Source organism: Cervus canadensis, chromosome 6 (genome assembly GCF_019320065.1).
Source record: "Cervus canadensis isolate Bull #8, Minnesota chromosome 6, ASM1932006v1, whole genome shotgun sequence".
NCBI classification, from domain to species: Eukaryota; Metazoa; Chordata; class Mammalia; order Artiodactyla; family Cervidae; genus Cervus; species Cervus canadensis.
The window spans coordinates 56689602-56702267 of NC_057391.1; the positions used below are offsets into that span (position 1 = coordinate 56689602).

The following is a 12666-nucleotide window of genomic DNA, read 5'->3' on the forward strand; positions in this document are numbered from 1 at the left end:
TATAAAATTTATGATAATTTCACATAATCAGGCTTATTAACAAGTTTATGACTTAAAGAGTAAAACCACATCACTCACATCATTTGTTAAGCAGCTATAGTATTTAAATTAACTCATAATTATGGACCAATTATTTCAATCATCATCAAAGATTTGAGTTCAATGTATTATTTCCTGACAGACACATAGTAAAAATTTGCTTACACTAGCATAACCACTTCATCTTAATCTCCTTTGCTCTTTTTCTTCTTATTATTCTTAAAACAGTCCCTAAGGTAACACTTTCCTGCAACTAGGGTGGTCTCCTCAAAGTCCTGTTAAAATACCTTGTTACCCAACCTCAGCCCTATGTATATGCCATTGGCCTGAATTCTTTCTCCATGTCTGAATTCCTGCAAATCTGATCAGTTTTTAAGTGAGCCTTCTCTGATTAACTCATCCCACAAACAATCTCTAATTCACCCTTAAAGTTTTATTTCTGATATGATCTGTTCACCTCTTTATCTTATATTAACTTTTGAATAGATGTTGAATTTTTCACAAGTATTACCTGCATGTTTTATCAACCTACTTGATTACAATTGGTTACTGAGGCCAGCAACTCTATACTTTCAATTTCTCTTGAAATTTGTGGTGTTTTTCACAGAGTCTGCAAAGAAAGCATTTCTTGAAGCAATGCATGAAAAATTGAATAAATGGAAAATAGGTTTAGGTTTAAGAAATCACATTTGTAGGGCTTTTCCCTACTTTATGGAGATAGATTAATTTAATCTTATCTTCTCATGCCTTAATTCATATAATTTAAAATAGGGAACATAATTTAAACAAACTAAAAAATGTCTAAAAGACCTCTTTTACACAGGAGGAAACTTAGAATCGACTGGAAAGTGGGTCACTGGAGATTAGATATATAGTTGTAATCAAATTCATTTTTTCACTGCCCAGAGCAAGTTGCAAATGCCATAATTATCTTCAAAGAGACTAGATATTTAGTCCTACCATGTGCCTTGGAAGGATGAAAAGGTGAATACTTGGGAACACCTCAACTGATTAATACCCTCTCCTAAGAGAAGCTCTATGTAATGTAATGAATGTTGTTGATATGTAAACACAGCCATATTTGAGTCTATAAGATTGCACTATGTTAACCAAGGGCATATAAAGACAAAGTATAATCTGGTAAAAATGGATCTACAAGTGGCCAAGAAAATTCAGTTCTAATATATATCTCTTTGTCAGTCTACCTCAGCTCAAGAATATGTCTCAGATTTTCTAAAGAAGTAGATAACACTCAATCACTCCTCAATATTTTCTCTCAATGAATTTTTTAAGTATGAAGTAATAAAGTTTGAATTCATTCTCCTTAAAAAATGATGGTAATGACAATTTTAACCTTTACATGATGCCAGTTACGTGTGATTTGCCTATATGATCTCATTTTTATCCAGTCAACAAGTCTATAATTTAATCATTATTATCATTTCAAAATTATATTTCAAGGAACTGAAAGCTTAAAGAATTTTATTTGCCCAAAGTCACTTAGTTTTCAAATGGCAGAACTGATGTTTAAATCTGTGTCCATCTGTCTCCAAGGCTTAACTAATACACTACTCTGATTCAGGAATGCACATTAAGTTCACATGCATGTGCTTTAAACTACTGATTAAGTGGGAGTTGGAGCCACTCTTTTGGTGAGTAGAAGGGGGAAGTACCTTGAAAAGTCTCCCAGACTGTGACTGGAATTGTCTTGGGAAATACCTGCAGAAATGGCGTATGTATTTTTAGAGCAATTTTTGGAGTAAGATTAAAGTCTTGAAATGCTCTGCCACTAGTGGAACATTCACCATCAGTTTAGCTGTGATATTTTACAAATAAAAGCAAGAATCATGGTCTGAAAAGTAGAAACATATTTATAGAATAACACATGCAAAATATTGCCCCAATAAATAAAACGTATTGTGTCAAAAGTAGCCACAATGGCACAGTAAAAAGACCCTGAGCTCACCTCCTCTAGAAAGCACACCAAAATCACAACTATCTGCCGAACAGCCATCAGTGAAAAAGACTAGAACCTACCAGAAAAGTCTTCTATAACTAAAGACATAAAGAAGGAACTATAGTGAGACTGGTAGGAAGGGTAGACTTACCATATAATCAGATCCCCTATCTCCCGGATGGGTAAACCACAAACTGGAGAATAATTATATTTTAGAGGTTGTCCCACATCAGGCTACCCAGTCTAGGGATCTGGTACTGAGAAGAGAATCCCCCAGAGTGCTTGGCTTTGAAGGTTGAGTTCAGTTCAGTTCAGTCGCTCAGTCGTGTCCGACTCTTTACGACCCCATGAATTGCAGCACGCCAGGCCTCCCTGTCCATCACCAACTCCCGGAGTTCACTCAAACTCATGTCGTTGAAGGTTAGTGGGGCTTAATTGCAGGAATCCCACCAGACTGGGGAAAAATAAAAATGTCACTCTTAAAGGGAAAACACAATATCCCTGCTGGGCTTAGAGAGTCTCCTGGGGAGGCAGGAAAGGGGAGAGACTTTGTCTCACTCTGGCTATTTAGACCCTGGGTGCAGACATATTGGGGAGCATCATTGGCAGTTGATATCTTGGCTCATTAGCTCTAAGACCTGGCCCCACCCAAGAGCCTACAGACTCCAGAGTTGGGAAGCCTCAGGCCAAACAACTAACTGGCAGAGGCATAGCCCCACTCAGCAGATGGTCCACCTAAAGACTGAAGAGCCCAGAACTGCCTCTGTACCCATCCTTAGACACTGACCAGCCCACCAGAGGGTCTTGGCATTTATTGTGCATAGGATAAACATGAAGGTCCTTTTGTTTAAACTATCTGTTCATAACAACTAGAAGATAGGTTCAGTTCAGTTAAGTCGCTCAGTTGTGTCCAACTCTTTGTGACCCCATGGACTGCAGCACCCCAGGCCTCCCTGTCCATCACCAACTTCCAGAGTTTACTCAAACTCATGTCCATTGAGTTGGTGATGCCATCCAACCATCTCATCCTCTGTCATCCCCTTCTCCTCCTGCCAGTCTTTTCCACCATCAGGGTCTTTTCAAATGAGTCAGCTCTTCGCATCAAGTGGCCAAAGTATTGGAGTTTCAGCTTCAATATCAGTCCTTCCAATGAATATTCAGGACTGATTTCCTTTAGGATGGACTGGTTGGATCTCCTTGCTGTCCAAGGGACTTCCAAGAGTCTTCTCCAACACCACAGTTCAAAAGCATGAATTCTTCAGTGCTCAGCTTTCTTGATAGTCCAGCTCTCACATCCATACATGACTACTGGAAAAACCATAGCCTTGACTAGATGGACCTCTGTTGGCAAAGTAATGACTCTGCTTTTTAATATGCTATCTAGGTTGGTCATAACTTTTCTTCCAAGGAGCACGTGTCTTTTAATTTCATGGCTTCAGTCACCATCTGCAGTGATATTGGAGCCCCCAAAATTAAAGTCTGTCGCTGTTTCCACTGTTTCCCCATCTATTTGCCATGAAGTGATGGGACCGGATGCCATGATCTTAGTTTTCTGGATGTTGAGTTTTAAGCCAACTTTTTCACTGTCCTCTTTCACTTTCATCAAGAGGCTCTTTAGTTCTTCACTTTCTGCCATAAGGGTGGTGTCATCTGCATATCAGGTTATTGATATTTCTCCCGGCAATCTTGATTCCAGCTTGTGCTTCTTCCAGCCCAGCATTTCTCATGATGTACTCTGCATATAAGTTAAATAGGCACGGTGACAATATACAGACTTGATGTGCTCCTTTTCCTATTTGGAACCAGTCTGTTGTTCCATGTCTAGTTCTAACTGTTGCTTCCTGACCTGCATATAGGTTTCTCAAGAGGCAGGTCAGGTGATCTGGTAGTCCCATCTTTCAGAATTTTCCATAGTTTATTGTGATCCACACAGTCAAAGGCTTTGGCATAGTCAATAAAGCAGAAATAGATGTTTTTCTGGAACTCTCTTGCTTTCTCTGTGATCCAATGAATGCTGGCCATTTGATCTCTGGTTCCTCTGCCTTTTCTAAATCCAGCTTGAACATCTGGAAGTTCATGGCTCACATACTGTTGAAGCCTGGCTTGGAGAATTTTGAGCATTACTTTTTTGCTAGCGTGTGGGATGAGTACAATTGTGTAGTAGTTTGAACATTCTTTGGCATTGACTTTCTTTGGGATTGGAATAAAAACTGACCTTTCCCAATCCTGTGGCCACTGCTGAGTAATATCACCTAAGTATGTATTTAAGAATAATTCAAAATTGAGCATGTTTTATTTTTAATTATTCCTCCCAAAAAGGATATTTTTATTCATTTCTTATTTATCTTTACAGTGTTCCTTTATACAAATGAAGGCAAGTACAATAGATGTTCTATCCCTTTTAAACTGAACATAGCATATTGTATACTTTCAGTCAAGTGATATACTCTGTGTACTGTTCTGCAACTTGCTTTCTTCACTTAATGATATAAGCTCAAGATACTTTCACATCTGTACAGAGATATTGCTCATGTCTTTTTACAGCTCATAGTATTCCAAAAAAATAGGAGTACCATGATTTTTTCAACCCGCACCTGACTATTAAATACATAGGTTTTTTATAATCTCTAAATTTTACAAATCATGCTATAATCATTAAACTTGTACATGTGTTTTTTTGTACTTGTGTAGGAGATTGTGAAGAATATATTCTTAGAGGAGGGATTACTGAGGCAAAGAAAAAACTTCTGTGTTATTGATAGATATTGTCAAATTCTTCTCCATAATGGGTTGTATGTTTTTGAGCAAGTTTTAAAGTAGAGAAATTATATGGTTCGTTACCTTTCTTGCCCATTCTAACTCCCAACTTAACCTAACTTTTGTTTCATTCTTAAAATACAGGTTCCTTGCCAACCAATATTTTAATCTCTGCCAGAGACAAATGCCTAGTCACCTCCAGTATTTCAAGCTAATATCAAATATCTTTTAATATATAATATAAATAATCAATCCAAGTAACCTTCTTTAATTCTTCTAAGGTTTGTCATCAATCTCACAATCTGTAGTCTAATGTGTCTACCTGGTAACTGGTAATAATTTTCAGTGCCAAGATCTAGTACAAACTTCTCAGATCTCCTGTTTTCTCTGTTCTATATTGAGGTACTCTTAGTAACTAGCCTGTGCTTTTAGGCTGATTGACATGACTGATTAAATGATATAGTTCTCCTTTAAGATAAGAATCCCTGTGTGCCCTCATGCATATTTATGCTGGTTCCAAAAAAAAAAAAAAAATTTACCAAGTCTTTCCTTATCTGGGTGTGTAGTCAGTATATGGAAAAGGTGGACTCTAACATGCCAAGGCCCAAACCTCCTATTCCACTTAACTAGAGGGTCATGGAAAGAGCTCTGAACTCAGAAGCAAAAGACCTAGGTCCACAACTTCTTCCTTACTCTCAATAAATGGTAGGGTAAGACTTAGAGCAAGACTTAATCTTAGAAAAAGTTGTAGTTTCCTGCACTTGAGTTTTCTCATCTGTAAATTGTGGGAAATTTACTTAGCTCATAAAATGGTTTATGAGGACAGCATGAAATAGTGTAAGTGAATAAATTTGAAAACTCTAAGTCCCTGTTAAGTAAAATGAGATGGAATATTCATTTCCTCTGACTGGGGCATGCGTGCATGCTCAGTTGACTCTTTGGGACCCCATGGACTGTAGCCCACCAGGTTCCTCTGTCCATGGAATTTTCCAGGCAAGAATACTGGGGTGGATTGTCGTTCCCAACTCTGGGGATCTTCCCAACCCAGGCACTGAACCTGCATTTCTTGCTCCCGCATTGGCAGGGAGCCTAGATTGACTGGAGCAAGCTATTATATAACAATATCCTAACCTCACACTTTTACCTATCTCCATGTTTAATGTACAATGCTGGAAAAAAAGTAAAAGACATGGTGTCATTCCTTTCTGAAGAAAAAAGAACAGAACTTAAGAAATTTTTTTGTTTCTTTGTTTTAGCTATAGACTTCAATATAACGAAAATTTTACAGAACCCAAAAGCATATACAACGCCTGCATTCAAGGAAGAATCAAGATCATCAAAACTACCAACAAAGGTTTGGAGTATAATGATCATTTAAAAAAAAAGTTCTTACTTTTTAAATTTTTAATAATTAATTCAACAGTTTCACATGGATAATGTAGGTTATTATACTCTTGATATATATTTTAGAAAAACTGATCGGAAGAGATTTATTAGAGAGACTAACCTTAATATTGCTAAGTTGTATTTATTTCTGAAACTATCCTCATCTCTAAGGAAAAAGAATAATGTTTATCTTTTCCACATAATTCTGGCACTGCTTCTACTTGGGCTGACATACAAACATGGCTCTGACCTCAATAACCATCAGTCAAAGTTGTAGACAAAACATCAAAGGAGTTTTCAACAGTGATTGACCTGTCCCTACCTCTTAAACCATGGTCCTGAAATAAATGACCACATGTAGGTATTGTTACTCTTCAGTCTTGAATGCTTGCTTTCTCCACAGTTTTAAAGGTGCCTCCAAAATAGAGATCCTATGGACTTGCTACCTTGTGTTTAGCCAAAATTTGGTGAGACTGTTGGCTTGAACTTCTGAATTTGATCTCTTAATTTGCTGGCCAGTTAAGTTTTAAATCTGTTGCAGTCTGTCTTGATAAAATTTTGTCTGAATTATCTAGTTAAGTCTGACCATTATTTTAAATTTTAAATTATGCCTATAAAAATCACTTTATGAAAGTCATATTCATATATTTCCGGGTCTTTAATACTCCAGGTATATAGAATCTCTTCCAAATGTCACAGTCCTGCCAAGGATGTTTTGTCGGTACTTGGGATAGAAATTGGTGACCTCTGAGAGTCAGGTTGATGTAGATGGCAATATTGCACCATCTTGGCTGCAGGGGATAGGAGGCCAGGGAAGTATATGGGAGTAGAGGAGGAGGGCAATGTTGGTAAATTTCAAAATCAGGAAAGTATGATAGAAATTGTATACCTGATCTTCAACAAGCACTAAAAATGGTCTTTCATACTTTGTTTACAAGTTGGAGAAATATGGATGGAGGGATTTATAACTGACCAAATGACCTTTCTTCAGATGACACTCTACAAGCTAGAAAGCAAATGGCAGTTATATCTTTGGCAGTATACCATATTGCTGCATCATTGTCCTGTGTTACACACATTTTATTGACAACTTTGATGAAAACATGGTTGCCATTTTTTATTAGCTATATAGAAGTCATAAAACTTGGAAGAATTATGAATGACCAAAAGTTTGCAACAGGCTGGAATAACAGACCTGATTTTAGAAGATAAACTGTTACTGTGAAAAAAGTATAAAGGTCCAAAATTATAACTTCCTAAGTATAGAATAATAAAGCCTTGGCTTGGAGGCATTTGAAAAGATTTGGGAATCACTTTCAACAGTAAGCTCTCTATGTGTCAAAAGTAGAATGTCATTGACCCCAAAATCTACTGTATTCATGGGCTGTCTAAACATATGTGCTGATTGGACAAAGATTGTGCATTATGTCATTTTGGAGCCCTGCATTATAAAAGGGTGTAATAATCAAGATAATAAAGGGATCTGAAACCATAATGTTTGAGCAATGGCCAAAACATGTAAAGATGTTTCCACTAGAAAAGATGAGACTGGAGCCCATAATAACTGTTTTCGAATATGTAGAGAGCTACAGTAGATTAGATTAGTAGCAGGATTAGACTTTTTCTATATGGCTTAAAAAAGTTTTTACTAATACATACTAAAAAGTTTTACTTTTACCAATAAGTAAAAGGTGTACAGAGACATGTTTCAGTTCAATGGAAAGAAAAGTTTTCTAAGCACTTTATTTTTTCCTATTTATTTTCTCCTGACTCTTTGTGGTCTGTAGCCCGCAAGTCTCCTCTGTCCATGGGATTCTCCAGGCTAACTGGAGGGGATTGCTATTCCTTTCTCCAGAGGATCTTCCCTACCCAGGAATCAAACCAGAGTCTCTGGCATTGCAGGCAGATTCTTTACCATCTGAGCTACAAGGAAGTCCTTCTAAGCACCAGTGTCAACCAAATGCTGAATGAGTGCTTATGGGTTCCCAGTGTCCATATGAGCGTAGACAGTACACACTTTCAAACCTCAAAATCAAAGTTTAGTTTTCTATCCACTATCAGCAATTATCGTTTAGTAAACTAACAGAAAAGCTGAAGGCTGAAACCTTTCCTTGGACTTCCTAGTTCATCCTTTGTGACCCTTCCAAAGTTTATTGGATTGCCTGGTTCTTCAAATTTAGTACTAAATTGACTTTGGCTATAAAAGTTTTGTTTTATGGAATCTTAAAGTTCTCAGAGTTTTCTGCCATTATCTTTTGTGGGGGTAATTGGAAGCAGTGGGACTTATGTTAATTATTTTGGCTACTTGGTATATCTTTAGCAAGAGTTCTTCAGACAACTTGAGACCTTCAAGTACCCAAGAAAATGGCTAAGGCTCCACAGAACACTGGATTTGCGTTTAATGCCTATTTCTGCTCTTGACTGATTGAACTATCCTTAAAAAATCATAGATTCTCATAGAGGAGGACAGATCTGTGTACTGTGGTTTTCCTACTTTAGAATCTAGTAACTGCAGAAAAATAACAGAAATGTCTACATCTAAAACTTCAGTACGATAGAATTTCTGTTTTATTATTACCAAGGCAGAATTCAGAAAAAGGGTCATTAAGATGTCTTTCTAGACAGGCAAGATCTCCTTTTAAACTTGACAGAGCTCAGTCCAGTTTTGCACGCAGTTTTTGAGATCAGGCTAGATATAACCTAATATGAATTGTCATCAAGGCAATAGTAGGATTACAATAGTACCACCATTTGAAATAATTTTGTAGCAGCTATGAATGATTACAGTGAAAAATTGACCATAAGCAAAAGAAATGTGAGAATTTTATATATCAGTTAAAACAAATGAGAAAAAAAATCTTTCCCCATAGGAAGTGGAATCAACAATAAATCTCTCATCTAGGGATTACAACAACTGAGGAAAGACAACATATGAGTAGTTGCTATACTTACCTTGTATTCTACAAGAAGTCAGTAGTAGAATATTGGAGCAATTATAGTTATGGTGATCGTCTCCTTGACATAGAATTCATGGTTGAAGTTTCTTTCATCAGCACTTTGATGGGCTTCTGGCCTCCATTGTTCTGTTGAGAAGTCACCTGTTAACTTTTGGGGATTCTCTTATAAGTCATTTTTCTCTTGCTGTTTTTGAAATTTTTCTTTTTGTCTTTTTTAACACTTTGACTATGATGCATCTAGATGTGACTTTATCCTACTTGGAGTTAAGTTTCTAGGATGTGTTTTTCATAAAACTTGAAAGGTTTCAGTCATTATTTCTTCATATTTTTTCCTATCCCCCTTTCTGGGGTTATGCTCATTTTTCTTTCTTTTCTTCAGATAGAATGGTCTCTGTTGGCCTGTCTTCCTGCTAAAAGACTATTAGAGCCTTGCAGCACACACTCATAGGCTCAAAAGCACTTTCATTAAGAAGAATGCCTTGCAAAATTGCCCTTTGTTTTAATATACCAGATAATAATTGTATCTATAGTTATAATGCAGATATATTTAATTTACAGTTCTTTAAAAATACACAAAAGTAATAATTGACTCTTCTTTTTTTTTCCTACCCCTTACAGTCCCATTATATCAGTAGTGGTCCAGAGTTTAACCGCGTTCTCTTCGATTTTGGAGGTCAGAGTCCACTGATTTTATATTATCTTAAGATGCATGAAGTAGCTGGTATTTCCAAAGCCCCTAGACAAGTCAGGATTAAGCTCACTGAAATACTGAAAGAACCATATCCTTTTTAAGCTTTGCTTTAATATGATCTATCTCCAAAATATTAAAAACTTTTAGCTTTTTTTAATGTCTCAGTTAAGAAAAAAATTTATTGCATTTTATAACTAATGCTGTATTTAGCATTTAATTACATTCAAAACTTTCATAGCATGTTTGGCTAAAAATATTTTCTCTTTTAGATCTAAGGCTGTGATTTTGCATGTAAGAGAAATAAAACAAACATAAAACTCAGGAACTTAAAAACTGGTATCTTTAGCTCTTTAGAAAAGTGTTCCATTTCAAACATTTGTCAGAACTGTGGGTCATGGGCTTCTAGACTTCTCTAGAAGAAAGTTTCAGACATACCTTAGCTATGTAATCCTTTGTTCAACTGAATATTTCTTAGCTTAACGTATAAAAACACATCAGGTTGGCCAAAAAGTTCTTTCGGGTTTTTCCTTTTTTTTTTTTTTTTTTTTTAATCCCAAGCACACTTTTTGGCCAACCCAATAATTTAATGAAGTTGGAGCTCTTTGGTTGCAGAATGTAAAATGTCTGTTTACATTCTTGTCCCCCTTCTGTGTAACCGATTCTGGCCCAGGTCTCACTAGGGACATGGATGAACACAAAGGGATATAGTAAATGGTCTCTAAACTGGGGTATATACAACTCTGGGTGGAAAATATATCTATTGTATCTATTTCTATCTTTAAAAATAAAAAAGAAATTACACTTGACTAATATTTAGAAGACAGGTACCTTCACTCAGTTGACATTTCAGTCTTCACTCTACTGTATTGAGGGATAATAATGACATGTTTGCTCTTATGTTATTGTCTGAGGTTCACAATTTATTGCTGTTTTCTTTGGATAGTTAAGCCGAGTTATAGATTATATCATGTAATTTAACTAAATTAACACTTACTAGTGGACCAATAGCTTTAAACATTTCCCTGAAAAGAAACTTTGGATTGATGGTAATATTTATAATGCAAGACTATTTAAAAAAAAAAAGACTGATATTTCACCTATTTCTTTTTTTTATTATAAATACTTTATTATAATTTTATTTTAAATTATAGCTAATTAATAACATTGTGTTAGTTTCAAGGGTACAGCAAAGTGGTTCAGTTTTACATATACATGTATCTATTCTTTTTCAGTTTTTTTTTCCATTTAAGTTGTTATAGAATATTGAGCAGAATTTCCTGTGCTATCAGTAGGTGCTTGCAGTTATCCATTTTAAATATAGCAGTAGTATAGGTCAGTCCCAAACTCTCTAACTGCCCCTACCCACAACCTTCCCCCAGTAACCATAAGTTTGTTCTCTCTGTCTGATTCTATTTTGTAAATAGGTTCATTTGTATCATTTCTTTTTAGAGTCTGCATGTAAGTGATATCATATGGTGTTTGTCTTTGTCTGACTTTCTTCACTCAGTATGACAATCTCTAGGTCCATCCATGTTGCTACAAATGGCATTATTTCATTATTTTTAATGGTTGAGTAATATCCTATTGTTCCACATTCTTCTGTGTTCATTCCTCTGTCTATGAACATTTAGGTTGCTTCCATGTTTTGACTATTGTTTAACAGTGTTGCAGTGAACTTTGGGGAGCATGTATCCTTTTTTTTTTTTTAATTTTTTTTTTTTAGGTTTTTTTTTTTTTTTTTTTTTTTTTTTTTTTTTTTTTTTTTTTTTTTTAGTTGGAGGCTAATTACTTCACAACATTTCAGTGGGTTTTGTCATACATTGACATGAATCAGCCATGGAGTTACATGTATTCCCCATCCCGATCGCCCCTCCCACCTCCCTCTCCACCCGATTCCTCTGGGTCTTCCCAGTGCACCAGGCCCGAGCACTTGTCTCATGCATCCCACCTGGGCTGGTGATCTGTTTCACTATAGATAATATACATGCTGTTCTTTTGAAACATCCCACCCTCACCTTCTCCCACAGAGTTCAAAAGTCTGTTCTGTACTTCTGTGTCTCTTTTTCTGTTTTGCATATAGGATTATCATTACCATCTTTCTAAATTCCTATATATATGTGTTAGTATGTTGTAATGTTCTTTATCTTTCTGGCTTACTTCACTCTGTAGAATGGGCTCCAGTTCATCCATCTCATTAGAACTGATTCAAATGAATTCTTTTAACGGCTGTGTTATCCATGGTGTAATACCACAGCTTCCTTATCCATTCGTCTGCTGATGGGCATCTAGGTTGCTTCCATGTCCTGGCTATTATAAACAGTGCTGCGATGAACATTGGGGTGCACATGTCTCTTTCAGATCTGGTTTCCTCGGTGTGTATGCCCAGAAGTGGTATTACTGGGTCATATGGCAGTTCTATTTCCAGTGTTTTAAGAAATCTCCACACTGTTTTCCATAGTGGCTGTACTAGTTTGCATTCCCACCAACAGTGTAAGAGGGTTCCCTGATATTTCACCTATTTCTTGAAGGAGCTAGCTCCTTTTCAGTCACACTGAGAGACAAAATTAGTGGTGATCTAATCAGTTCTGCTGAGATATAGGCCAAAAAAATAAAAATTTTCAAAAACATCAATTGAAATATGGATAGACATCATTATTAGAACAATGAGCCTAGCCCTAAATGTATGTTGTACTTTTCAAAATTAGCAAATAATAGTATGATGCCAGTTTAATTTGCAAGGCATTTATCAACTGCATAGACCTCAATACAAATCTCTATAATTTGAGGATAAAAGGTTCAGTGTACCATTAATAAACATCATGTTAAATTTTATTTTTAAAATATTTTATTTCATCTCACTGTTTTCTATTTGTAGATGG

At 36.1% G+C, this 12666-nt stretch overlaps 1 protein-coding gene across 1 annotated transcript in view; it reads left to right on the top strand.

The window, feature by feature from the left end:
- Window positions 1-12666, top strand: part of FAM227B (family with sequence similarity 227 member B) — a 218371-nt gene that overhangs the window by 172936 nt on the left and 32769 nt on the right. The window contains exon 11 of the mRNA XM_043472038.1: window positions 6010-6107. Coding sequence (XP_043327973.1) covers window positions 6010-6107 — 98 coding nt within the window. The remainder of the gene's footprint in view (window positions 1-6009; window positions 6108-12666) is intronic.